Consider the following 24,919-nt stretch of genomic DNA (forward strand, 5'->3'; position numbering starts at 1 on the left):
TAAGCTTCAATGAAAAAATACCTACATGGGGTTGCCTATTTATAAGAAAACCCTAAACCCCATAAGTCGCGCCATGTGCGCACACTAAGACTTAGAGACGAAGTTACAAACATAACAACTAATCAACGCAATCAAAACCATTCGTAATGTTTCTAATAGCAATAATAACCAAAACTCAAAATCCCAGATCATCTAGGGTAATGGGCCCCGATCATGAGATCCAATGGTGGGATCCACATGATGATCGGGTCCACTCCAATGATCCCTAGCATATCCTCCTAGCTAAGAAGTCCTCCATAGATGTCGTCGTCGATCCAAATCGATAGTGTGGCCTTCCTCCTCCTTGAGTACGTGCGTAGGGTGGGGGGCATGCGTGTGCGCATAATGTCTCTATCACAATGTAAGCCTACATTAATTGGAAACTCGCTTGTCTCTCCATTAGTGGTCCTCACACTTGTTACCACTCCCTCATACATATCCCTAACCATGTCAATATATTCCCTTAAGACTCCTTTACCAAGACCAAGCATTTTAACTCTCTAAATACCCTCATCGTATGATTTCTCTAAGTCAATAAAAAGACATTGTGGATACCCTTCTCCCTATATTTCTCCATTAGTTGTCTAAGTAGGAAAATAGCCACAATGGTCGACCTTCCTAGCATGAACCAAACTTATTTCTTAATACGTACGGCTCATGCCTTAACCTTTGCTCAATCGCTCTCTTCCAAAGTTTCATCGCATGACTCCTGAGTTTAATGCCAAGATAGCAGTAAAGTTGTACATATCTCGTTTATTCTTATAAATAGGTACCACAGTACTTTTCCTCCATGTCTAACATTTTCAGAAATAGATTCGGATAATTCTCGCTAAAATAAAATATGAAATATAACAACAAAAATAGACAGATAGATACATAGTAAAAGAATAACGGGAAATCATAAATTTTGAATCTTTCAATGTTGTCATGATATTATCAGAAAAATATGTGGATATCATCAGGGATTTGGACGTTGGAGATATTACGAAAATATTGGGATACTTTTGGGTAAATCTTGTTAGTTGTCTAAAATCAAATTACTTGTGTGTGTGGATTGTAAATCCTTTTTCCAATGGAATATCACAAACAAAACAAAGCTCTATGAACTTTGAACAAAAGGAAATGAACAGAAAACACAACTCATACCATAAGAAAAGGTGGACATGCATGGTCCATTGAGCAATTATAAATGTCAAAATGCATACAACTCTGTCTAGGGTACCAACTAAAAGTAAGTCCCAGCCACTAGAAACATCCCACATGCATGCATTAACTATTAAGACATTTCCGCAACTTGAAAATAAATGAGGATTTTTTTAACACTATCTTGCTAAAAGCCATTTGATCTTCATCAAGTTACAAGAAAAGGATCACCCAGTGGCCACATACTTAGTTGCGTGTATCATACAATTTTGATTACATAAAAGAACTGACATGGATACAGAGACCATTTTGCAACCTCCACCAATACAGCAGTTGAGCTTTGACTGGGGAAAGGTAACAGACCTATGCCAGCGGCATGGTGTAGAGGTGTTGTTCCTAATTCACTCGAAGCAGCAGGATCAGCACCATGCTCAAGAAGATATTTTGCAGTGGCTGTTTGTCCCTGCCGAACTGCATGAAGCAGAGGGGTCTCACCTGCAAAGAAATGATAAATTGCACGATATAGATTATATTGTCCTTGTTCCACAGGAATATCGCAAGGTTCACATGCTATTAAAGCAATAGGAAAGCATGAGTAAATCTTGTTACTTGCAATATCTTATGGAACCCAAACAAAGATGGAGAAGAGAAACAAAATGACCTCTAAGCACTCAAACCACACAGAAAACTAATAGCTGATATTATATATTCAAGCTGCAAAACTATAAACCAAAAGTAAAGCATTTATTACTAGACACAAAAGACTTCATTCTCGGCAACTTATCAAAGCAAATATGAAACATACCTTTAATATGCAGTGTGCGCTTCTGTTATTGATGTGGCCCACATTGATGGCTTCATACATAATAACCACAACCCATCATCCATAGTGCATTGGCATTTCAGTTTAGATTGCATGCTTGTATCGGCACAAATGAGTACTCTTACATGTGCACATCATCTCAAGGTTGTTTAACATGCCCATTGGTTAACATTTTAGCAAGGAACCCCTTGTTTTTAGATGTCTGTTGGTTTTTTTATGCAGGGCGGATGGCCTAAACTAGGATGATGCAAATAAATTAATTAACAGATAACCAAAGTAAATCAAAACATAAAATAAAGCCAATCTACTACAAATTTAGAGAAATCAAATATTCAATAAAGCTCAAGTTCAAGACGACATCACAATCCCGCAAAATAGATCATTAAGGCTATTGATCGGACATGGCCCAATGGTAGGTAGAACTTCCATCTAGCATAGGATTCATTCTAGATTTGAGGATTCACTTGCACTTTGCAAGGGTTTGAATGGATTAGGGTTTGAGTTTGGAAATCAAAAAATTGGGATTTAGGGTCTTATAAAATAGAGAAGAAGAGAAAGGATCAGTGGTGGGGAGGTCGTTCAGCTATACGGACGCTATACGAATTGGTTAGTGCAGCGGGCACGTCCATATGGTTGTATAGACAGTGTGGTGGGGCTAGGTCGGTTTGGTCGGTGATGAGTTGGGTTGATGAGGATGGAGTTTGGGTTTGAGAAAGAACAATATATATATATATATATATATATATATATATATTCAATGGAAAAGGAGGGTTTGAGAGAGAGAAGAAAGAAATACCTTGATAGGAATAAGAAAGATAACTTGGAATCACTCTAATGGCTTCACACCAAAGTCCATTCACAATAAGTTTTATTGCTCAAAAGAAGCAATGTAGAGAAATTTCATTCAATATATTCATCATCTCAAGTTTCAAGTCTCAAGCAAGTATATATAAGAAAACATAAGAAAACCCTTAGTCTAGAACTATTCTTGACCGTCCGAATCTATTAACAGTCAAGATCAAAACATAAATATCTAATAATCTAAAATAAAACTGAAAATAAGATAGAAATAAAGACGTGTCACACGGCACAAGGATGATCTCCAACGTACAATAGGTATGTCCACACATGATCAACGGCATTGATGAATGTGGTCCAACGTATCCATGGCTCGAATGTGCAGACTAGAGTGTCCGTACACCTAAACCCGAGTCTCCTAACATATCCAACAGTCCGGATCACCAAATTGATATGTCCAAGATATCCAATGGCATGGTCTAACGTTTCTAACGTCTAGATGTGGTATAGGTCAAGTTGGGTGATGTCCAAACAATCCAAAGATGTATCAATCAGTTTCAAATAGGCAGCTCACATGCATCTTCCCAGTGTGGGGCCTTTAAAAATGCACAACGTTGCATGTGGGGTCTTTAACGTAGCTAAGAACTCGAATTGGGTTCATTGGGCCCCATGTAATAATCATCCAACCATAATGAAACTGGGGTTGGGCCCTCAACCCATCTCCTCCTCCTCCGATAAACTCGTGTAGGTGCTCGGATGCCCTCATCATTTTTGGAGTTATCCATGGTCAAGAATATGTCCGCATGTTTGGCGCACCAGAAATCAAAAGGAAAGGTTCCAATATGCATGCTTTTGATGCCAACACGCAGTCAAATTTCTGAATCCAAAATTTCAAGTTCCACCATACCACCAAATTCAGTATTCATTAGTTGTATCTTGCAAACACTAATCCTCAAGCACCAAATAATGATCCAATATACTTAAACATGTTCCCTAAGGTTGTCTTTGGATACTCAACTAAATAGAATTGCAATATATGAATTCAATAAATAGGACGCCGAAGTAGGAAGGCACCATTTTAATTCACAATGACAAGCAAAGCCCTACTAATCATGGTGTTAAAAAGCAATTTTTTAGTGCAACTCACCTGAGAACCAAAATCAATACAACTCACTCATATGGGTTCCCATTTCAACCCGGTGATTATTGCCAGACTCCCAATCTCGACTAAAACTGATACAACTTATGCAAAATCAAGTCATACTCATATCGGACGATATTTTGAACCATGCTGCCAATCTGAAACAATCACAAGGGTAAGTTGGAGTTTAGTCCCTTATGATGAAAAGAGTTAGACATTACCCAAATGGACGCCTAACCTGATTTCAACTTTCGTTGGGTTGGGTCAAGGTTAGATTTTTATAACCCTATTTAAATTTGGGTCAGATTCAGGTAGGGGCATAACTCGACCCAACTTGACCCACATACACATACTCAACCCAATCGACTTGAACAACTCCATATTAAAAGAGTTTTGGTTCATTATATGGGGATCTTCATATTCGTTTGAATCAAGTTTCACAACCCAAATCGAAAATCCAAGCTAGGTTGGTAGAGGTCAGGTTTGGGTTGGGTAATATGAAGATTGGTTGGGATGGCATTGATGAGGTCAGGTTAAAATTGCAATGGAATAGATCTTGCATTGGCCGAGCCATATGGGTGGCAATGGGTCAGGCTAGGGCCAAGCCGAGGTTGGCCTTGGCCTATCCCTAGAGCCCTAACCTAAGCCTTGGCCCTAGTCCTGGCCCGGTCCTAGCCAAGCCCCTACCAAGCCAAGCTACACCCCCATTTGTGAGCCTAATGGGTCTTCATTGGCATGGTCAAAACTCAAAAGTGAAACTTCTTTAAATCACAACAAAATCATATATGGTCAAAAAGAAATTGTCGCAAATGGATCATGACCGATTGTCCAAACATCATCTTCACCATCTAAGCCTTATCCAAACTAATTGAGGCAAGCTGCATGAAGCTTGTTCCACCATTCCACTCTATCAAGGACCATAACTTCAGTTAGACTGTACCCATGCACGCACACGCATGCACACCAACACTAGTATATGAACTTCATGGTCTATACTAGTATACGAACTCCATGGTCTGCATTAGTAATACCTATGTACTATATAGTAAATAATAGGACAATGGGTCGGGCTAGGTTGGGCTATTCATCATTAGCCTTGGCCCAATCCGGACTAGACATTGGGCCCTAGATTTCAAGGCCAAGCCCAGCCCTCGGGCCAAGTTTAGCGGTCCCCCACCCTAGCCCTTCAAGGCCGGGTCACCCAGGCTGGACCAGGCAACTTGGCCCATTGGCACCTCTATGGAGCCAAGCAAAACATATATTTGTGAGCCTAGTGGGTCTTCATTGGCATGGCCAAAACTCAAAAGTGAAACTTCTTTAAATCACAACAAAATCATGTATGGTCAAGAAGAAATGGTTGCAAATGGATCATGACCGATTGCCCAAATATCATCATCATCATCATCATCTAAGCCTTATCCAAACTAATTGGGGCCAACTACATGAATCTTGTTCCATCATTCCACCCTATCAAGGACCATAGTTTTAGTTAGATCATAGGTCATCAAGTCTTTGATTACTACCTTCACCCACATCATTTTGGGCCTTCCCCTTGCCCGTTTAAAGCCTTCAACTTGTACAAACTCGCTCCTTCTAACCAAAGCAATTATGGGTCTCCATTTCACATGAACAAACCATCTAAGTCTATTTTCTCTCATCCTATTATCTATTAATGATTGAGTACCCAAATGTGAAGGAAAATTTGATTACTCAATTTTTAACACAATCAAAAGGCATAATGTATTGAGCAATGGATTGGGAGGACATTATTGATTAGTTGAAATTAAGAGTTGAATCATCCTAGAATGGGCCACTTTTATTCTCTGTTTTGAAGTCAATATAGCTAGCTCTATCTTCCAATATTAATTGCTACTTTTTGTATTCTTTGGTTAGTCAGCGTCCAACCTCTTTATTCTAATAAAAAATATTATTCATAGCCCTTAAAGAAAAAAAAAAAAGAGTTGAATCATCCTAAAATGGAGGATTTGCGTATTCATGCTTGTGCCTTGACTTTAAAGAGGTTAGGCCTAAGGTCCTGTTACTAAAACATTGAACTAATGTACGTTAGCTCCGCGTCAAGACAATCCTAATATAATACAAGTTAAGGGCAAAAGCATGGAGGGCCAAGATCAAGAGAAATCATGTCATATTACTTGAGATAGGGCAAAATAAATTAGCATAATGCTCACTATAGCTTTCTACGGCCATAACTATCTAACTACTTATCATAATTACGCATATAATATGTCATTAGAAAGCTATCGACAAGCTCTACATTTTCGCCAATGCTAAAGGTAATTAGCCCAAAACAGTTTTTTTCCAAAATAAGGTCGTTTTAGGGATTAATTTTGAGTTTTAAGTTACAAGTTATGTGAATCTTAAGGTGTTTTAAGGTTTAAAGAAGTCTAATTATACTTGAACTCCTTATTTGAATCATGTCAAATAACTTGAGTCAATTTCAAAGTCTTTTGGAGCTATTTGAATGCCTATAAGTTTTAAAAAATGTAAGAAAGTTACGGGTAACATTTTTACAAATGGTGTTTGGAGGAAAGTTACAAGTAACTTTCTCTCAACCTATAACATTCTTACAGGAGAAGATTGCGAAAATCTCACAAGGAGAAAGGTTGTTTTTCAAGTTACTTATATCTTTGAAACAGGTAACCTGAAAATTTCACAACGGTTGGAAATTTCAAATTTGAAAATTCTTAGGAGAAACGAAGCCTGCATTGAAGGAGGGGCTACTTGCTCTGAGACACAATGAAGAATGAAGCAGCCATTGAAGGCTATGATGCGACAATTGAAGGTCCTAAATAGTTGGTAGGTGGCTTCTTTACCTATATTAAAGCAGGTAGGTGGCCTTAGAGTTGTACATGACCCAAGCTGAGCCGAGTTTGACCCAAGTCTGGTTTGGCTTGTTTTGTGACACCCCCTGTTCGAGCTTTACACAAGCCGAGCTTCGAGCCTATCTGTAACGTCTCGGAAAAATCCGTATAAAAACCCGAGTACCACCTCAGGCAGAAATCGCTAAGGACCGAATCCTTTAGAAATTAAACGAAATTAATTGAGTACTAAACTGAATCGCTAACTCTACATTACCTAAAAACCTAGGATCAATCTCAAAACCCAATTGCTCTCGGAAGCACATTGAAACTCCGTATCGGACCTGGACCGCACGTCGAAAGTCTGATTACCGCGAAACTATACGGTTATGACCGCCTTACTGGGCTTGACAACCATCTCGGAAATCAAGTCCCAATAGTATCCAAAAGCGCACAACTTGAGCCCGAAGGGAAGTGTGTGAGAAACGCGAATATCTTTAGAAAATAAACTCAAACTTAAGTGAATTGGGGCGTTCGCTTGCAGGCCAAATTTAAGGTTTCAGACCGTCAGATTCTGACCCAATTACACCCTCGGATCAGGGAAAATTTCCAACACATGTCAATGTATTTGTGGCCTTGATCGAGTGACGACGACCGTTGAACTGAAACTGGTCCTCCGCGGTCGATCCATAAATCCGATCGGACCGAAAACTTAACCTAACATAGATCCATTGTCAGGAAACTTTCTCTGGACCGTATGCAGAAAATGGGCCTCCAGATGAACTTCGTTGGACCGAAACAGCCACTCTTTGGCTATAACCTAAGTATACCATGGCCCTGGGGCCATTTACACCAGTTCTGGGCCTATGTAAGCGCCTTAACCCACCCCTCTCTCATTCCATACGAATTCCCTAAACCCTAGGAGAGAGGAGAGAAAAGAGAAGGAAAGAGTGAGGAGAAGTGAGAGAAAGTGAGAGAGAGTTGCTGGGATTCATTTCCACCACTCTACGTGCTGAATCGCCTATCCCGTGTCGCTACACCGGCGATTCCGATTCCGTTGTTGGGTAAGAAATCCTAACCCTAACCTGTTTTAGGTATCCAGATAGAGTAAATGGTGAAATAGCTAACCTATTTCATGTTATAGGTTGTCGTTGTGCCGTAGATGAAGACTTAGTGTTTGAACTGAGTTCGATACATAAACGTTTAGGTTATGGTTTTCAAGGCTATTAATGTCAGTTAATGATTTATGACTGACTCGATTGCTATCACATATGCTTAGATACAATATTTCTGCGTATTACACATATATATAAACTATGTGGAAAATAATGCATTCCATGTGTTTGATTAAATGTTTGTATGAATATGGAATTATGATTTGAGCTTGTTATGATTGATGTTTGAGGATACATGATTGTTATACGTGTGGCAAGTCACTTATGAAGGGATTTGGTATAATACCTGTTATAACTAATTTATTACATGTATGTGATATGTGGTCTAAGTGTTTGATAAAATGCCTGAATGAGAAAATGCTTGTTGAAATGTATTTAATGAGGGTGTTGAGATGGAATTCTCAATCCCCTTATCTATAGTTACCGTTTCCTTTAGGTAACCTATCTTACTACCATGTAATTTATGGATGAAATGTCTATGTATGATAACATGTGTGCTATTTGTTTGATGAAATGCTCAATTGAGATTTATATTTAGATTGGTTGTCACATATTGTCTTTGACTATCACATGTGAATGAAATTGTTTTGGAGTATGATTGGGGCTACGATGTAGTCCAGGCAATCGGTAATGATTCTCGAATCAGTGGCTGAGGTTGTTTCACCGCACAAGACACTTTCGATGAATCCGAGTCGTACGCTGTTTGTCGACAGTGGTTAGGCCACGCGGAGTGCTTACGCGCTCCATGTCGATTAAGTCAACATGCGCTCGTACTAGTCAAGCTTGTCAAGTAACCCGATTGGCCTAACGTATGTTCACCATGTATGGACACTACTGCTTGAATTTAAGGTACCAACTTACCAGTGAAAAGCCCGTTCAACCTTGGTACCACGATCCGCCAAGACTCATGAGCCGGGCACGGTGGTATGGGACACCTGGTCGAGCTGTCAGCCTACGCTGGGGTGACGAGCCTCCCCGTAGTGACCAGTGAGCAACCAAAACTTGTGAGCTAAATACGGTGGTACGGGACACTGTATTCGAGCTGTCGACCTACGATCAGGTGACGAGCCTCTCGTAATGACCTCGAGTATACACTAGGACTACGCTAAGGTGACGAACATTGCTGTAGTGACTTTGAGTATAAACTAGGCCTGCGCTGAGGTGATGAGCCTCTCCGTAGCGACTTAGAACTTGCCTATCGTATGTGACGAACTAGGATTGACGACCCTAGATGGATCATCGTTTGGGTAAATGATATAAAGGGAGGTGCCTTAGCTTCCCAACCTGCTGTATGAATAGGTCTAATTAAGAACTTGGCTAATCACGTACATACACCGCATTGCATGTGCCTTTGGCGTAGGAGTTGAGCACAGTGGAAGGGATGCATGCCGCGATCATGAGATGATGTCACAGAGGGAGTGTGGGCGAGGGCATGCATCATTAATACATATCATCCTTGCATTAACCAGAGTACCTAGGAATGCTTGTTGTATTGTTTTATCATTACTGCTTGACTTAATTGATAACATGTTAACATTTGCCTTATAGCTCCACTGAGTTGATCACTCACTCTTACTCTGGGACGGTGTTTTAAAACACCAACTAGACTCTGTTGTAGTTTCAGGTGATGACGAGGCTTACGAGATGGAGCCCGCCTTCTATGATGACGAGGAGGATTTCTCCTACATGCAACTCTCTGTCAGGTCTATGTAGACCTAGAGTTGCGCATCAGGGCTACAGGGATATGGATAGATGACATTACACTTTATCATTTTGTAATTTTGGGAACTATACATGTAATTTATTTAACCTGGCAACATGTTGATACTCTCGGGACTTACCACTCTTATGCTCTATATACTTATCACAGTCTTCCGCTTGCGTAATTTAATTGTCCCTGGAGTATGATATGTTAATTTAGTGTAATCCCATTCATGTTTAATGTGCTAATACAGATAACATTTAATCATCATTATCTATGTTGCATAAGTGATGTGTTGGAACTCGGGAGTTGGGCTCCTACTCGACCCCCGATTTTCAGGGCATTACACTATCCCTACTGTTTGAGCTTGGTTAGGTTTGATCCAAATATCTTAGCCGAACTTAGCCCAATTCGAACAGGGGTCAGCTCATTTTTTTTTATAAATAATATACATGATATGAACTTCTTTTATACAAATATAACACCGCGTGGAAATTTTGATGGACGGATGGATAAAACACATATCATGGTGGGGCCCACAGAGCTTTGACACCAGCTATGTGGTGAGTGTCGAGATCACTAGCTAATTCGAATCCCACTTTAGCGTACTGAGTAAACTTTGTGGGCCCACCATCATGTATATGTATTATACACACCGTCCATCTGTTTTTACATATCATTTTAGGACATGATCCAAAATTGAAACATATCCAAAGCTCCAAGTGAACCAAACCATAGGAAACAGTGTGCATTCTTGTATATGTATTATGTATTATCCACGTCGTCATGTATATGTATTATCCACATTGTCCATCTGTTTTTACATATCATTTTAGGACATTATCCTAAAATGGAATCATATCCAAAGTTCAAGTGGATCAAACCACACGAAACATTGTGCATGCAATCTACGAGCTGAATCAAGTCGAGCCAAGCTGATATTGCCCTGGTTTGAGCTTGGTTTGTTTGTTTTTTTTTTTTTAAATGAGCTTGACTCCGAGGCTTGGTTTGGTTTGAACTTCTATTTAAACCAATCCAAGCCGAGCTTTTTCAAACCAATCTGAGCCGAGCTTTCAAGCTGGCTTAGTTTATGTCCAGCTTTAGGTGGCCTGCTTACTATATAGAAGCGTCTCTCTCTCTCTCTCTCTCTCATATCCAACTCCAGCGATGTATGTGCCCTAAAAACCCCCTTTTGTTTTTTCCCTTTTCATCTTTTTTTTTTGCTTGAGGATGAGACAGACGCAAGTTGGCTAGTGACACTGCTATAGCCAAGTGGCTACTGGTTGGTGCTCTATGGGGCTGACCATCATATATGTGCTTTATAGTGGCGCCACTAGCCAAACCGCATCCACCTCAGCCCTAGCATTGAAAAAGAAAAAAAAAAAAAACAGAAGGGGGTTTTAAAGGCACATACTTCACTGGAGTTGGATTGTGGAGGAGAGAGAGAGAGAGAGAGAGAGAGAGAGAGAGAGAGAGGTTGAAGAAGAAGACACTGATATATAGCAAGCAGGCCACCTACCGGCTTCAATACAAGTAAAGAAGCCACCTGCTAGGTAATAGCTGCTTGGGACCTTCAATAGTCTCCTTATAGCCTTTAATAGCCGCCTCATCATTTATTGCATCTCAGAGCAGGTAGTCCCTCCTTCACTATAGCTACTTTTCTCTCAAGAATTTTTGAATTCAAAATTTTTAACCGTTTGCTTGTTTCAAAGATACAGATAACTTGAAAAATAATCTTTCTTCCCGTGAGATTTTCACAATCTTCCCTTGTAAGAAAGTTACCTATAATTTTCCTTCCCCAAACACCATCAGCAACAATGTTACCTGTAACTTTTTTACAATGTAAAGAAGTTACAATCATCCAAACGGCTTTAAAAGACTTCAAAACTTACTCAAACTTTTTCACATGACTCAAATAATGACTTTAAGCATAAATAGACTTCTTTAAACCTTAAAACACCTTAAAAATCACAAAAATCGTAACTTAATAAAAATAGTAAAATTTAATTTTAAACTCAAAATTAACCCATAAATGACCTTATTTTGGAAAATTGTTTTGAGCTAATTACCTTTGGCATTGGCGAAGACATAAAGCTTATAGATAGCTTTCTAATAACATATTATATGAGTAATTCTGATAGGTAGTCACAAAGTTATGGCCATAGAAAGCTATAATGGGCATTATGCTAATTTATTTTGCCTTATCTCAAGCCATACAATCTAATTTCTCTCGATCTTGGACTTCCATGCTATTGCCCTGAACTTGTCCTACATCAGGATTGTCTTGATGTGGAGCTAAGGTCCATCAGTTCAATATTTCAATAACAGGACCTTGGGCCTTGCCTCTACAAAGTCAAGGCACAAGCATGAATATGCACATCCTCCATTTGAGGATGATTCAGCTCTTAATTTCAACTAATCAATAACATGTCCTCTCAATCCATTGCTCAATACATGATGCCTTTTGATTGTGTGTTAACAATTAAGTAATCAAATTTTCCTTCACGTTTGGGTACTCATCAATAGATAATAAGATAAGGGAAAATAGACTTAGATGGTTTGTTCACGTGCAATGGAGCCAAGAATTGCTCTAATTAAGAGCGAATTGATACAAGTTGATTATTTGAATAGTAGTTTAGAAGTCTTTTACTGATATGGGAAAGTTGACTGTTTCAATAATAGTTTAGAAGTCTTTTACTATTTTGGAGAAGTTAACTATTTCAGTAATAATTTAGAAGTCTTTAATTATTTTGGGAAAGTTAACTATTTCAATAAAGTTACAAATTTAGTGCTTAGACCTTACACAAGACATGTCAATTGCTGTGTAAAGAGACTATTTATTATTCTCAATAATATTTTCCCTTTAAGAGTTTTTTTACCTTGTGGATTCACTGATTTTCTTATAAGAAGATGGCAATCTCTTCTCCCCGCTACACCAAATCCTAACCCTCCAACAGGAGTCCTGCAAATCGACAGTCTGCATCTGATCGAAAACAGACAAGATTGAACAGCTAGGATCTTCTGATTCAGGATATCTCCACACCATGGTCTATCAAAGGTGGGGGCCATCAGTTCAACAGGCTGGATCACCAGGGAATAGGTCATACGATTCACCCAAAACTGAAAACGTATTTCACTCCCAATAGAACTCAACAGATTCATCGAACCCAAAGAATTTAAAAAGAAGAAGAAGAAGAAGATGATGAAGAAGAAGAGTTGTTCGTACCATCATCATCCTTGACATCGACGCCGAGCTTCAAGTCCTCAATCAGGAACTTGCAGACGTCAGTCTTCCCCTCTCTGGCAGCGAAGTGAAGTGCGCCACGTCTGTTTGCGTCCTTGACATCCGCCACCGTTCTCGCCAGTCCCTTCCCTTCCTCGTCCAGCTGCACCGCCAGCTCTAACACCCCCACCCAAAAATAAATAAAATAAAATCTAAGAAAAAGACAAAACTTTTGAAAGACAAAGAATTTAAAAAAAAACTTACTCTTGAAGAGATCGAGATTTCCGGTGCGAGCGGCATTCAGAAACTGCTGAACCTTCTGCCTCACTGAAAACGGGATTTCAAAAAACAAAAGCAAAGAAATAAAGAAAATTCGATTTTGAGAATTCAAGAAAACAAGAGAGAGAGTACAACCTGCAAGAGCAGCGGAAGCGTCAGATGACATTGTTGTTTGTGGAGAGAGAGAGAGAGAGAGAGAGAGAGAGAGGGATTTTGGAGTTTTTGAGTTCTGTATTTCTTTTGGTTTTGTGAAGGAGCCGCTCACCTACGGGGTTACTTTCGCAAACCGAGAGCCACGTGGGTGGATCTTGCATGAGATCTGCTCCGTCCATCACGTACTCTGCCTTATTTTAACCATGGACTAAGAAATCCAAGATCATCTAATTTTCAGGTGGACCACACCAAACGAAAAAGTAGGAATGGAACGCACACCATTAGTTTTGTGTAGGATGTACCGTGGTGTTTATATGCTATCCAATCCATTCATCTGATCTGCTTCATTAGGATGAAAGCATTGACCAAATTACAGTATTCTTAAACTAAGGTGGGCCATACCACGTGAATTTAGAGGTTTTAAGTATAATTTTTTTGTGGGGCCCGTCTGAGTATTGACTGAGGCTGATTTCTGGTGTCAAAGGCTAAAAAATGGGTGGTGTACGTTATGGACGGTGTGGATTTCATTCATGATGAGTCATTTTTTCCCCTTAGGTACCTAGCTGCAGATATCAAGTGTTTCTGGTGTTTCTGAGAAAAAGGAAAGCTGCGAAGAGGGTTTTGGGAAGGCTTTGTTGTATTCGTTTTGCATCTGTCGCGACTCAGCATGTGTCGCCGCCCTGAGTAGGGCCACATGTTCAGATGATTCAATGATTTGAACTGTATGTGTTTTGCTTACTACCATAAATATATTCTTCTCGTGTAATATTTCTTCATTAATGATACTGACCTTTGATTTCCAGCGTGAGATGTCAACCATTGAAAGATTTCTTTTTTGTGGTCTGAATCCATCTACAGATAGTGATGGTCCGGAAGCTTTTAACAATCCCCTTATTAGCATAGAATCCACAACATGTACGGTTCCGATCATTCGAAAATCTCAGCATGTTGGCCCCGAGCAGGTGGCGACACGTGTAGATCCTGAGTCGCGACGGAGGCAAAATGGCCTCCGTCTTGCGCCTCCTGGCACCTGGCAGCGAGGAGTTTGTACGTGTCCCGTTAGTCCTGATTCCAATCAGAGGTCTCAAATCCAACCGTACAGATGGCAGGGAGCTCGTCCACCGTACATGTGGAATAGTTGCAAGTAGCGCTGAACCCAACCCAACCCAATCTCAGGTTGGGAATTCTCGACCTAAGCCACCCAAGCGGATTCAGTCGGGTTGATCGGGTTAGTCAGGTATATATCTACTTATATTTTTGTTATTATATTAGTTTATTATATTTCAATAAAAAACTTATTTTTTGTATTTATAACTTTATTAATTATATATGTGATTATTTATTATAAAGATTTTTATTTTTTTTTCCTTTAAAAACAAGCTAAAATATAAGACAACTAATCCTTTAAAAGTTATGTAGCATAACATGAAGTCTACTTCGGAGAGAAAAACCATGCATATCTTGTTAGCTTGAGTCCTTAGAAATGACGTAGACAAATGAGACTCCACATCACTAATGTGCCTTCAATACAAAAGATCCACACTCAATTATAATTTATAAGTAACTTATATATTGTTGGGGTTGGGCCAAGCAACCCAAGCTCAACCCGAGTTTTATCGGGTTGGCGTTTGTATAGCTCAAGCTTAAAATTGGACCTGAAATATCTTGCCCGAGCCCAATCCAATATCGAGTCGGTCACGGGCCGGTTAGGTTGAACCCGTCCAACTTTCAGCCTCAGCTGCAAGCAATCCATACCATCCAAATCGCTGAATCAGTTGCGGATGGAACATAACCCAAAACTTACACAGAGAAAATGATTTTTCTGTGGACCACTCGTTACTACCTTCAACCGTACATCTGATAATACCAGTTGGGTGGTTAGGATTTCTCGACGAGTGTGATCTTCTCCATCCACAACGTGCTCCACAGTTTGGATGATCAATACAGTCTGCATGTGCGACACGGATCGCAGATAAGACAGCTGTGCTAGTTCACCACTACTCTATTTCCAGTATAGTGGTTAGTGGTGACTCAAACACTAGCGTGTAAAGATTTCCTGACCGTCCAAATCCCTGGTGGTCATTTCGGATGGATCTTAGCTTAAAAGTCATCAATATCTCTGTCTTTAAACAGTTCATCGATTTTAGTTTTATACGTTGATGGCGACCAATTGAATGGTTGGGATTATTTCATTGGTATGATTTTCGTGCTAGATTGCATCATAATGGCCCACTTTGAGCCTTTTTGTCTACGAAACACGTCTGAAGGTTGATGTTAATGGATGGGAATGACCAAAGAAAAGATGCTTTTTAGTAGCGTGGGACCCACCATCAAATAAGGGATGGCGTGATAATCTGGGGCATAGTCAACCGTGAGATTGCAACACTCGCTAAAGTTGTAACCGCTCATCCACCCACATACTGGCCAATCCGGATCGTCCAAATCGTATGCCCCAGTTAGGATGATCCATGGCCAAGATCTACCCAATTGGACAATCGTAATCCTTAAATTGGTGGCCTGCAGTTTTCCAATCCGGAGAACTCTCATTTCAGTGGGTCCCACTTGTGCGAACTCCAGTGGATAGCCCTCATTCTCTAAACAGGACCATTTTAATTTTATTAATTTGTGAATAGAAGTCCTGCCGTTTTCTTTTAACAGACCTTAGTGGCCATCAATTGGACGGGCAGGATCGTCCAGTAATTGATTTGATAGCCATACAAATCCGATACAGAAGCTTTATGGAAAGTTTCAGTACAGTCATTTTTCCCACCGACATGTCGGTATCTGTACACGAGTGGATCAAAGTTGAGCTTAACACAGCTTGGCTAGGCTTGGCCACTAGTTGAACCTAGCTAGAACTTGGCTCTGCTTGGTCTCCAAGCTTGACTAGCTAACTTGATTCAGTTTCATTAGCAGCTTAGGTCAATTCAAGCCAAGTTCAAGTTTGTGCGACATTTTCTCAAACATATATACTGCACCTTCAATTTCTCATAATATATAAAACAATGGTAATTGTTTATAAGTATTTCATCAAACACTCAATAAGCAACATCAAAATCAACATACAATTGGGATTTTATCACATGATGATTTATTTTTTTGTAGTGATTTGTTTCATATCCATACCTTAATCGCCACTAGCCAATCCTGCAAAGAATGTATGCGCCCAAAACGACACCTGTTAAGTCATTTCATAAGACACTTGGTGAGCAACATCAATACCAAAATAACCAAGTCAACGAACTAGTTAGATCCGAGTTCAATTGGGGTTGAAGTTTGATCCATTCGAGCTCAGATAAGCTCAAACTCGGTTCAAAATTTTTTTGAGCTCTAAAAATAAACTCGACTCGGCTTGAACTCGGTTTTGAACCGAGTTGAATTAAGCTGTTTCGAGTTGGGTCGGGTAAGTTAACCGAGCTAACTAGGTTCATGTACAGCTCTACATGTTACCGTGTAAAACATCCAAACATCCAATCCGTACAGAAGATGGGCCATGGCATAATGATCACCTGATATGAAAATCAGGTGGATCCACACGGACAGCGGGAACCACGTCAATCAATATCATGGACATCATTGGCACCCTTGATTGATAGACACAGATTGTCTAGTCACAGGCTGACCAGACCTCTAGGGCCCACACTGATGTATGTATTTTATCTACTCTGTCCATCCAGTTTTTCAGCCCATTCTAGAGCATGAGCCCAAAAATGAGACAGATTCAGAGCTCAAGTGGACCAAGATATTTTTTTTGCCTTCGTCTAAGTCTGTATGACTTTTTCAAAGGGTTGGATGGTAATTAAACATCACGGTAGGCCCCAACAAGCTTTCAACTCAGGGCATAACTATCCCCACTCTTTCCTGTGCTATGGTTCACTTGATCTTTGGATCTACCTCAGTTTGGGGCTCATGCCCTAAAATGAGCTGGATAAACAGATGGACAGCATGGACACAACACATACATCACGGTGGGCCCCACAGTTGGGATCACCATATAATCCCCCTCCTTACAGATAAGCACATCCATCCTTTCCACTTCTGGTAATACGACAGTGGAATGGACTCTGATGTTCCTAACCATGCCCACATTCTACACGTGGCATCTGGATAACTCAATCAAACAATCCAAGACCGTACTCCTCACGTTGATGGTTCATAGACCAACAATTGTTGGACCGTAAATGGACAGTAAAATGAAAAGAAATTGTATGTTATGTATTCAACAAACAAATGTACATTAATCAATCAGATGTATGTCTAAGTTAAAGCAGAAAATGTTGAGTGTCTTTATTTTTAGAGATGCCTAAAAATGTGTCATCTCATTTTAGTTCATTATAATTATGTATCAGAGAATATATTTCTCTATATTTTTTATGTCATTAATTACAAAGAATTTTGATTATTATAATATATAATAATCATTAACTTAAATGAGATGAACTCATTTTCAGGTTGTAACTGCAACATGAATCATCCAAGTGGGCCCCATAGATGACTTGTGGCAGTTTCAAGGTAACTGAATACCAATTACTCTGGCAATTTTGGAACTGCATGAGCAGTTTCTCCTACAACCCTTTACTCTGGCAATATTCAGACCGTGTGAGCAAATTTCTCCTACAATTGATAACAGTCATGGCTACATTTCTATAAAATGCATTAAGGACTTATGACCAGAGTAATCTGCATTTGGAGCACTAATTCCTAGAGTGCAGAAAGAGATATCGTGAGAGGAGGTCGAGTTCTATACTAACACATGATTTACAGTGTAGATCTTACTTAAGGAAGAGTGCTCCTTTAAACCTCTTCTTACACTAGTGATAAGCGGTGTAACCTTCTTCCGATGATGTGAGACACGTCTGATAAGATCCAACAACCGACCTTCCATCTTCCGCTGTCATTGGATGTAAAGAATTGTTTAGAAGCCCCTATTCCCAACATAGGCATGCATCTACAAAAAGTACTTTAAAGAAGCTAAAAACTATTTAAAGGAGATTAGCATGTGTAGAGCATCTTGAGTTGAGATATTACGAAAAACTAATAGGCATGGATAGTGCAATGCACATGCAAAGATTGGAAATAGCTTGCACAAAGTGGGAAATATGGAATGAAAAAGAAAAGTGGTTGTAAAAAGTAAGTTTCTTCTTTGCTAAAGATGACACTTCGTCCTACTTAGCTGAACACCTTTTCTTTTGTTTTTTTTTTCTTTCTTTCTTTTAGGTGTGCCAGGCCCATGCAGTGGTGCAACACGTGGACAATGCTTGAGTTCCTAGCAGCAAACTACTGGGGTGCGCCCTTTCCCACAAGAAATTAAGTTAATATCATGGCCTTTTTCTTCTGCTTAAAAGGCCATCTTATGATTTTTTAGAATTGTATAGATTAGTCATTTTACATACCCAATTAGGGAGATTTTTTTCTATTGCAATTCTCATTCTACACAATGGAGTTATCCAAAGGTGATGTGATGGACTTCTCGTTCACTAAAGTGGCTCAAAAGAAATCTATGTTCTCAGCAAGTGTAGATGTCTCCCGCAAGTGATGTCTCCTACAATCGTTGGGATGACCACCGTTATGTCATCATCAATTTCTATCATGTCCGCTTGAATTATTCTCGCTAGCTAACATTTAATCGCAAAGAGCATGAAATTCTATCATGATGCTGTTACATTGAAATAGAGTGCGAATCCTCTGCCTCCAGCGTTTTCATTGGTTAATGTCACTATAAGTGCCACGTCATCAGATTTTTTAAATATATTAAAAAAATACATTTAATAAGAAGTATAACAGAGACGTTAAACGGAAGCGGTTTGCGTGCTGAGTAAATCAGTATAGTAAGCGTACTAAGTAAAGTCTGTGGAGCCCACCATCATTCGTGCATTGTATCAACTCCGTTCATCTCTTTTATCATCTAATTTTAGGGTTTCACAACAAAAATTAATCATATCCAAAGATCAAGTGGACCACACTACCTGAAACAGTGTGAATTGAATTATACCGTTGAAAAGTTGTTGGGGGCCCACAGAAGTTTTATATCAAGATGATATTTGTTTTTTTCCATTCATCCAAGTCTTTGTGATCTTATGAACAGTTTGGATGAAAAATAAACATCATTGTGGGCTTAGAAACATTTCAATGGTGAAAATCAATACTTCCACTGTTTCCTTTGGTATGGTCTGCTTGAGTTTTTGATATACTTCAGTTTTGGGATCAACCCGTGAAATGATATGAAAAAAACGGATGGACAGTGTGGATAAACCACATGAATTCACAGTGGGCTCAACAGAATTTACTCAGTGCGATAAGACTCGGTATGCAATCCGATTTCATGTGTCTAACGAGGTCCTGCCAAAGCCTTTTGCAGTAAGATCTTGCGCAAGGATTCCAGATGGGCCCACTGCGACGTTTGTGATAAATCCAACCCGTTCATCCATTTTTAGATATCATTTTAGGACATAATACCAAAACTAAGGTGTATACAAAACTCAAATGGGCCACACGAAAGAAAACAGTGGGGATTTAGTGTCCACCGTTGAAATATTTATATGGCCACAAAAGTTTTGCATCAGTCTAATATTTTGGTGTTTTTACTTCATCCTAGTAAAAATGACCTTATAAATAGTTTGGATGGTATATAAACATCAAGACACCTAGGAAGGTTTCAACTGTAGGAATTTCTTTCTCCACTGTTTCATCTTGTATGGCCCAATTGAGTTTTTGATCATCCTAATTTTTTGTTACATATCTTAAAATAAGCTCTAAAAATGGATGAATGGATTGGAATTCTTATAAACATCATGGTGGACCGCACCATACATCCCAGCGCTGGAACTTCATGCAAAAGGCTTTCCCCGGTGAATCCGCATCCACGGTTTCCATTGGAAACGGACTGGCTACTCCCCTGCCACTCGGTGCTATGTGGGCCCACCATGATGTATGTGTTTCATCCATGCCGTCCATTTATTTTTCTAGATCATTTTATGGACTGAGACAAAAAATGAGGTATAACCCAATCTCGAGTGGAACACATTACATGAAACAGTGTTGAATGAATGTTAACCATTAAAAACTTTTTGAGGGCCATAAAAGTTTTGGATCAAGCTGATCTTTGTTTTTTCCCTTTATCTGGGTCTTTATGACCAAACCAACAGATTGGATGTCAAATAAACAGTACGATGGGCCTTAGGAGGACTTTAATGATGGACATCCAATCACCATTGTTTTCCTGTGGTGTGGTCCATATGAGATTTATATCCCTCTTATTTTTGGGATCAACCACAAAAATTATATGTAAAAATAGATTAATGGAATGGATGAAACATATACATCATGGTGAGGCCCACAGAGTACCGACCACCACCACCACCGGGCTGGTGGTGGGGGGAGTAGCCAATCCGCTTTCATTTCCATTTGGGATTCAGTGCCGCATTGAGCAGTGAGACTCGCTACTGAAGTGATGTCACTTATTTATATGGGTCCCACTATGATGTATGTTTTGTATCCACACCGTCCATCCATTTGGACAGATCATTTTAGGGCAGGAGCCAAAGAATGAATCAGATCCAAAACTCGAGTGGACCCCACCACAGAAAATAGGGGAGAGAGTCGCACCCACCATTTATTACGACTGAATCCAATCCAATCCTCGTCACTTTGTCTACTGAACCCCGTCACTTTATACTGCAACTCCGTCACTTTATCTACTGAACCCTGTCACTTTGTGTTGCAACCTCGTCACTTTGTCTAATGAACCTCGTTACTTTGTACTGCAACCCCGTCACTTTGTCTACTGAACCCCGTCACTTTGTACTGCAATCCCGTCACTTGTGTACTAAACCCCGTCACTTTTTACTGCAACCCCCCGTTACTTTGTCTACTGAACTCCATCACTTTGTACTGCAACATCGTCACTTTGTCTACTGTACCCCGTCACTTTGTGCTACAACCTCGTCACTTTGTCTACTGTACCCCGTCACTTTGTGCTGCAACCTCGTCACTTTGTCTAATGAACCCCGTCATTTTGTACTGCAACCCTATCACTTTGTCTACTGAACTCTATCACTTTGTACTGCAACTTCGTCACTTTGTCTACTGAACCCCGTCACTTTGTACTGCAACCCCGTCACTTTGTTTACTGAATCCCGTCACTTTGTACTACAACATCATCACTTTGTCTACTAAAATTATATGTAAAAATAGATTAATGGAAATGAAATCGGATTGGCTACTCCCTCTACTATCAGCCCGGTGGTGGTGGTGGTCAGTACTCTATGGTTCAATAAACAAAGTGACGGTGTTGTAGTACAAAGTGACGAGGTTCACTAGACAAAGTGACGAGGTTGCAGTATAAAGTGACGCGGTACAGTAGACAAGGTGACGGAGTTGCAGCACAAAGTGACGAGGTACAGTAGACAAAGTGATGATGTTGCAGTACAAAGTGACGGGGTTCAGTAGACAAAGTAACGGAGTTGTAGTACAAGGTGACGGGGTTGCAGTAGACAAAGTGATGAGGTTGCAGTACAAAGTGATGGGGTTCAGTGGACAAAGTGACGGGGTTGTAGTACAAAGTAACGGGGTTCACTAGACAAAGTGACGAGGTTGCAGTACAAAGTGACAGGGTTTAGTAGATAAAGTGACGGGGCTGTAGTACAAAGTAACGGGGTTCACTAGACAAAGTGACGAGGTTTGGATTAGATTCAGTCGTAATAAATGGTGGGCGTGACTTTCTCCATTATTTTCTGTTGTGGGGTCTACTCGAGTTTTGGATCTGATTCATTATTTGGTTCATGCACTAAAATGATCTCTCCAAATGGATGGACGGTGTGGATACAAAACATACATCATAGTGGGACCCATATAAATAGGTGACATCATTTCAGTAGCGAGTCTCATTGCTCAATGTGATACTGAATCCCAAATGGAAATGAAAGTGGATTGGATACTCCCCCCACCACCAGCCCAGTGGTGGTGGTGGTCGGTACTCTGTGGGCACCACCATGATGTATGTGTTTCATGTGGGACTTAATCTATATGCGAAATAGGCCCACGGATCTGTCTGTGCATGGGACATGGCGATCAGGGGTTCAGATAGCTTACCTAGCTGAGATGCCACCATGGAAGCCGAATAAGAACACCAGAATACCAGAATTCCTTTAGAGCTTAGGATCTTCCTCTCCTTCACACCCTTTCTGCAAATCAGTAGATGGGACTCGAATTTCTGCTGTGATGTAGGATCGGGGACCCAACTCTCTTTTATAGAGTCTGTGGAGAGGGAGTTTGAAACCCATCACAACTCTCTCTCCCATGCTCCACATTGTAGCATCCTAGTACAACTCAAATTACTGTCTGCGTAAGACAGTTATAGCATTCCAGCCCTAGTACGCAAAGCTGCGCAGCGCATCACCTGAAGTGGGGCTCACTGTTCTACTCAATCATCCAGTCCAACTGAATGACAATCCAGACCGTTGATCAGTAAGGCCCACTAAACAGAGTTCTTACATTCTCCCACTTGGGCCTCATTGAGCAACGTCAATGATAGTCATATAGAATAATTTTGAAAACAAGTTTTGATCCTTTAAGAAAATATCTAAATGGTTAACCAATAAAACAGTTGGACAGTATGAGTAATGCTATTCAATCTGGTCCATTAAGACAGTCAGTATCGAAACGTGGTAGTCATCACAACATTTAATTTAGGCGAAGTGAGTCTAAGCGCGATCACAAATACTTTCAATCTTAACGACATAGATCACGAACTAGGAAATGTGGTAAAAGGATTACACACTTTAGTGTGATAATATGTGCCTATCCTTAAGAGGTCCTGAAGCTTTTTCATGTCTTCAACGAGGCACAACTGTAGTTCTACTTACTTGAAATTTGCGTATATATATAAATAAGTAGAAATAAATCTTTATATCAAAATCATCCAAACAAATTGTATAAAATGAGATCTCTAAGTGTCTGTGAAAATCAAAGTACGCTCAACTCCCACTAACTGAAAACATCTGTGGGATCAATGACTCCCATGGATGTTACATGCTCCTGAAATAGCGTGATAGGGAGGCCCTTTAGTGAGCGGATTTATAATCATCTGCTTAGTGCCGATGAATTCCACGGACACTTGATGATTCTGAACTCTTTCCTTTACAACAAGGTACTTAATGTCGATATGCCTCGACCTTGACGAATGCTTGTTGTTACTAGAGAAGGAAATAGCAGCCGAGTTATCACAAAATATTCTCAATGGTTTCGGGATATGCTCCAGTACCCGCAAACCTGATAAGAAACTCTGTAACCATAGTGCCTGATTAGATGCCTCATGGCAGGCAATAAATTCAGCTTCCATAGTGGATGAGGTTGTGGTAGACTGTTTCACACTTTTCCACGACACAGCTCCTCCCACCATCATGAAGATGTATCTTGAAGTAGACTTCTTAGTGTCAACGCAGCCTGCGAAGTCTGCGTCTGAATATCCGATCAACTCCAATTGATTAGATCTTCTGTATGTGAGTCCGAAGTCTTTCGTTCTCTGAAGATACCGTAATACTTTCTTTGCAGCTATCCAATGTTGCATTCTTGGATTAGATAGATATCTTCCCAACATTCCAGTGACAAAGGCAATGTCCGGTCGCGTACAGACTTGAGCATACATGATGTTCCCTACTACTGATGCGTACGGAAATTCTTTCATTCGATTCTTTTTTAAATCATTCTTTGGACACTGAAATAAATCAAATTTGTAGCCCATCAATGGGCGACTTTTCTGAAGCACAATTTTGCATGCCATACCTTTCGAGTACCCTAGTAATATAGGCCCTCTGTGGCAAGCTGAGCAGTCCAAGTGTTCTGTCACGCCGAATCTCAATGCCGATGACATAAGAAGCTTCACCAAGGTCTTTCATTTCAAACCTTTTAGATAAGAATTTCTTGGTGTCGCTCAACATCCTGGTATCACTACTAGCTAACAGAATGTCATCAACATACAAAATCATCATAACGAACTTACTCCCACTGGTTTTAATATAGATACATTCATCTGCAGTGTTTTCTATAAAGCCATATGAAGAAATTACTTCATGAAACTTAAGGTACCATTGTTGCGATGCCTGTTTCAACCCATAGATGGACTTCTTAAGTTTGCAAACCAAATGTTCTGAGTCAGTAGCTACAAAACCTTTGGGCTGCAACATGTATATATTCTCATTCAGATCCCCCTTGAGAAATGTAGTCTTTACATCCATCTGATGTAACTCTAAATCCCTATGAGCCACAAGAGCCATTATGATCCTGAATGAGTCTTTCTTGGATACTGGTGAGAAAGTCTCCTTAAAGTCAATGCCCTCATGTTGGTTAAAATCCTTGGCAACAAGTCTGGCTTTATATCGTTCGACATTACCTTTGGAGTCCCGTTTGGTTTTAAATATTCATTTACAACCAATCGGCCTTATTCCAGTGGGTAACTCTACAAGATCTCATACTTTATTGTCTTGCATGGATTTCAACTCATATTTCATGGCATTAAACCAACGAGAAGGATCAGCACTTTGTTTGACTCGTGTAAAGGATTCAAGATCATTTTCCACCCCTATGTCAAAGTCGTGTTCCTGTAAGTATACGATGTAATCGTCTCG

The 24,919-nt window shown here is 40.0% G+C and overlaps 1 protein-coding gene across 2 annotated transcripts in view; it reads right to left on the reverse strand.

Moving 5' to 3' along the window:
* Positions 1-13,407, reverse strand: part of LOC131248974 (uncharacterized) — a 66,732-nt gene extending 53,325 nt beyond the window's left edge. For both annotated transcript variants that reach the window (XM_058249509.1, XM_058249508.1), the window contains exons 1-4: positions 13,278-13,407; positions 13,128-13,190; positions 12,867-13,040; positions 1,546-1,677 (exon numbers count right to left, since the gene is read on the reverse strand). In XM_058249509.1, coding sequence (XP_058105492.1) covers positions 1,546-1,677; positions 12,867-13,040; positions 13,128-13,190; positions 13,278-13,308 — 400 coding nt within the window. In that variant the 5' untranslated portion in view covers positions 13,309-13,407. The remainder of the gene's footprint in view (positions 1-1,545; positions 1,678-12,866; positions 13,041-13,127; positions 13,191-13,277) is intronic.
* Between the last annotated feature and the right edge of the window lie 11,512 nt (positions 13,408-24,919).

The sequence above is a fragment of the Magnolia sinica genome, chromosome 6, assembly GCF_029962835.1.
Source record: "Magnolia sinica isolate HGM2019 chromosome 6, MsV1, whole genome shotgun sequence".
NCBI classification, from domain to species: domain Eukaryota; kingdom Viridiplantae; phylum Streptophyta; class Magnoliopsida; order Magnoliales; family Magnoliaceae; genus Magnolia; species Magnolia sinica.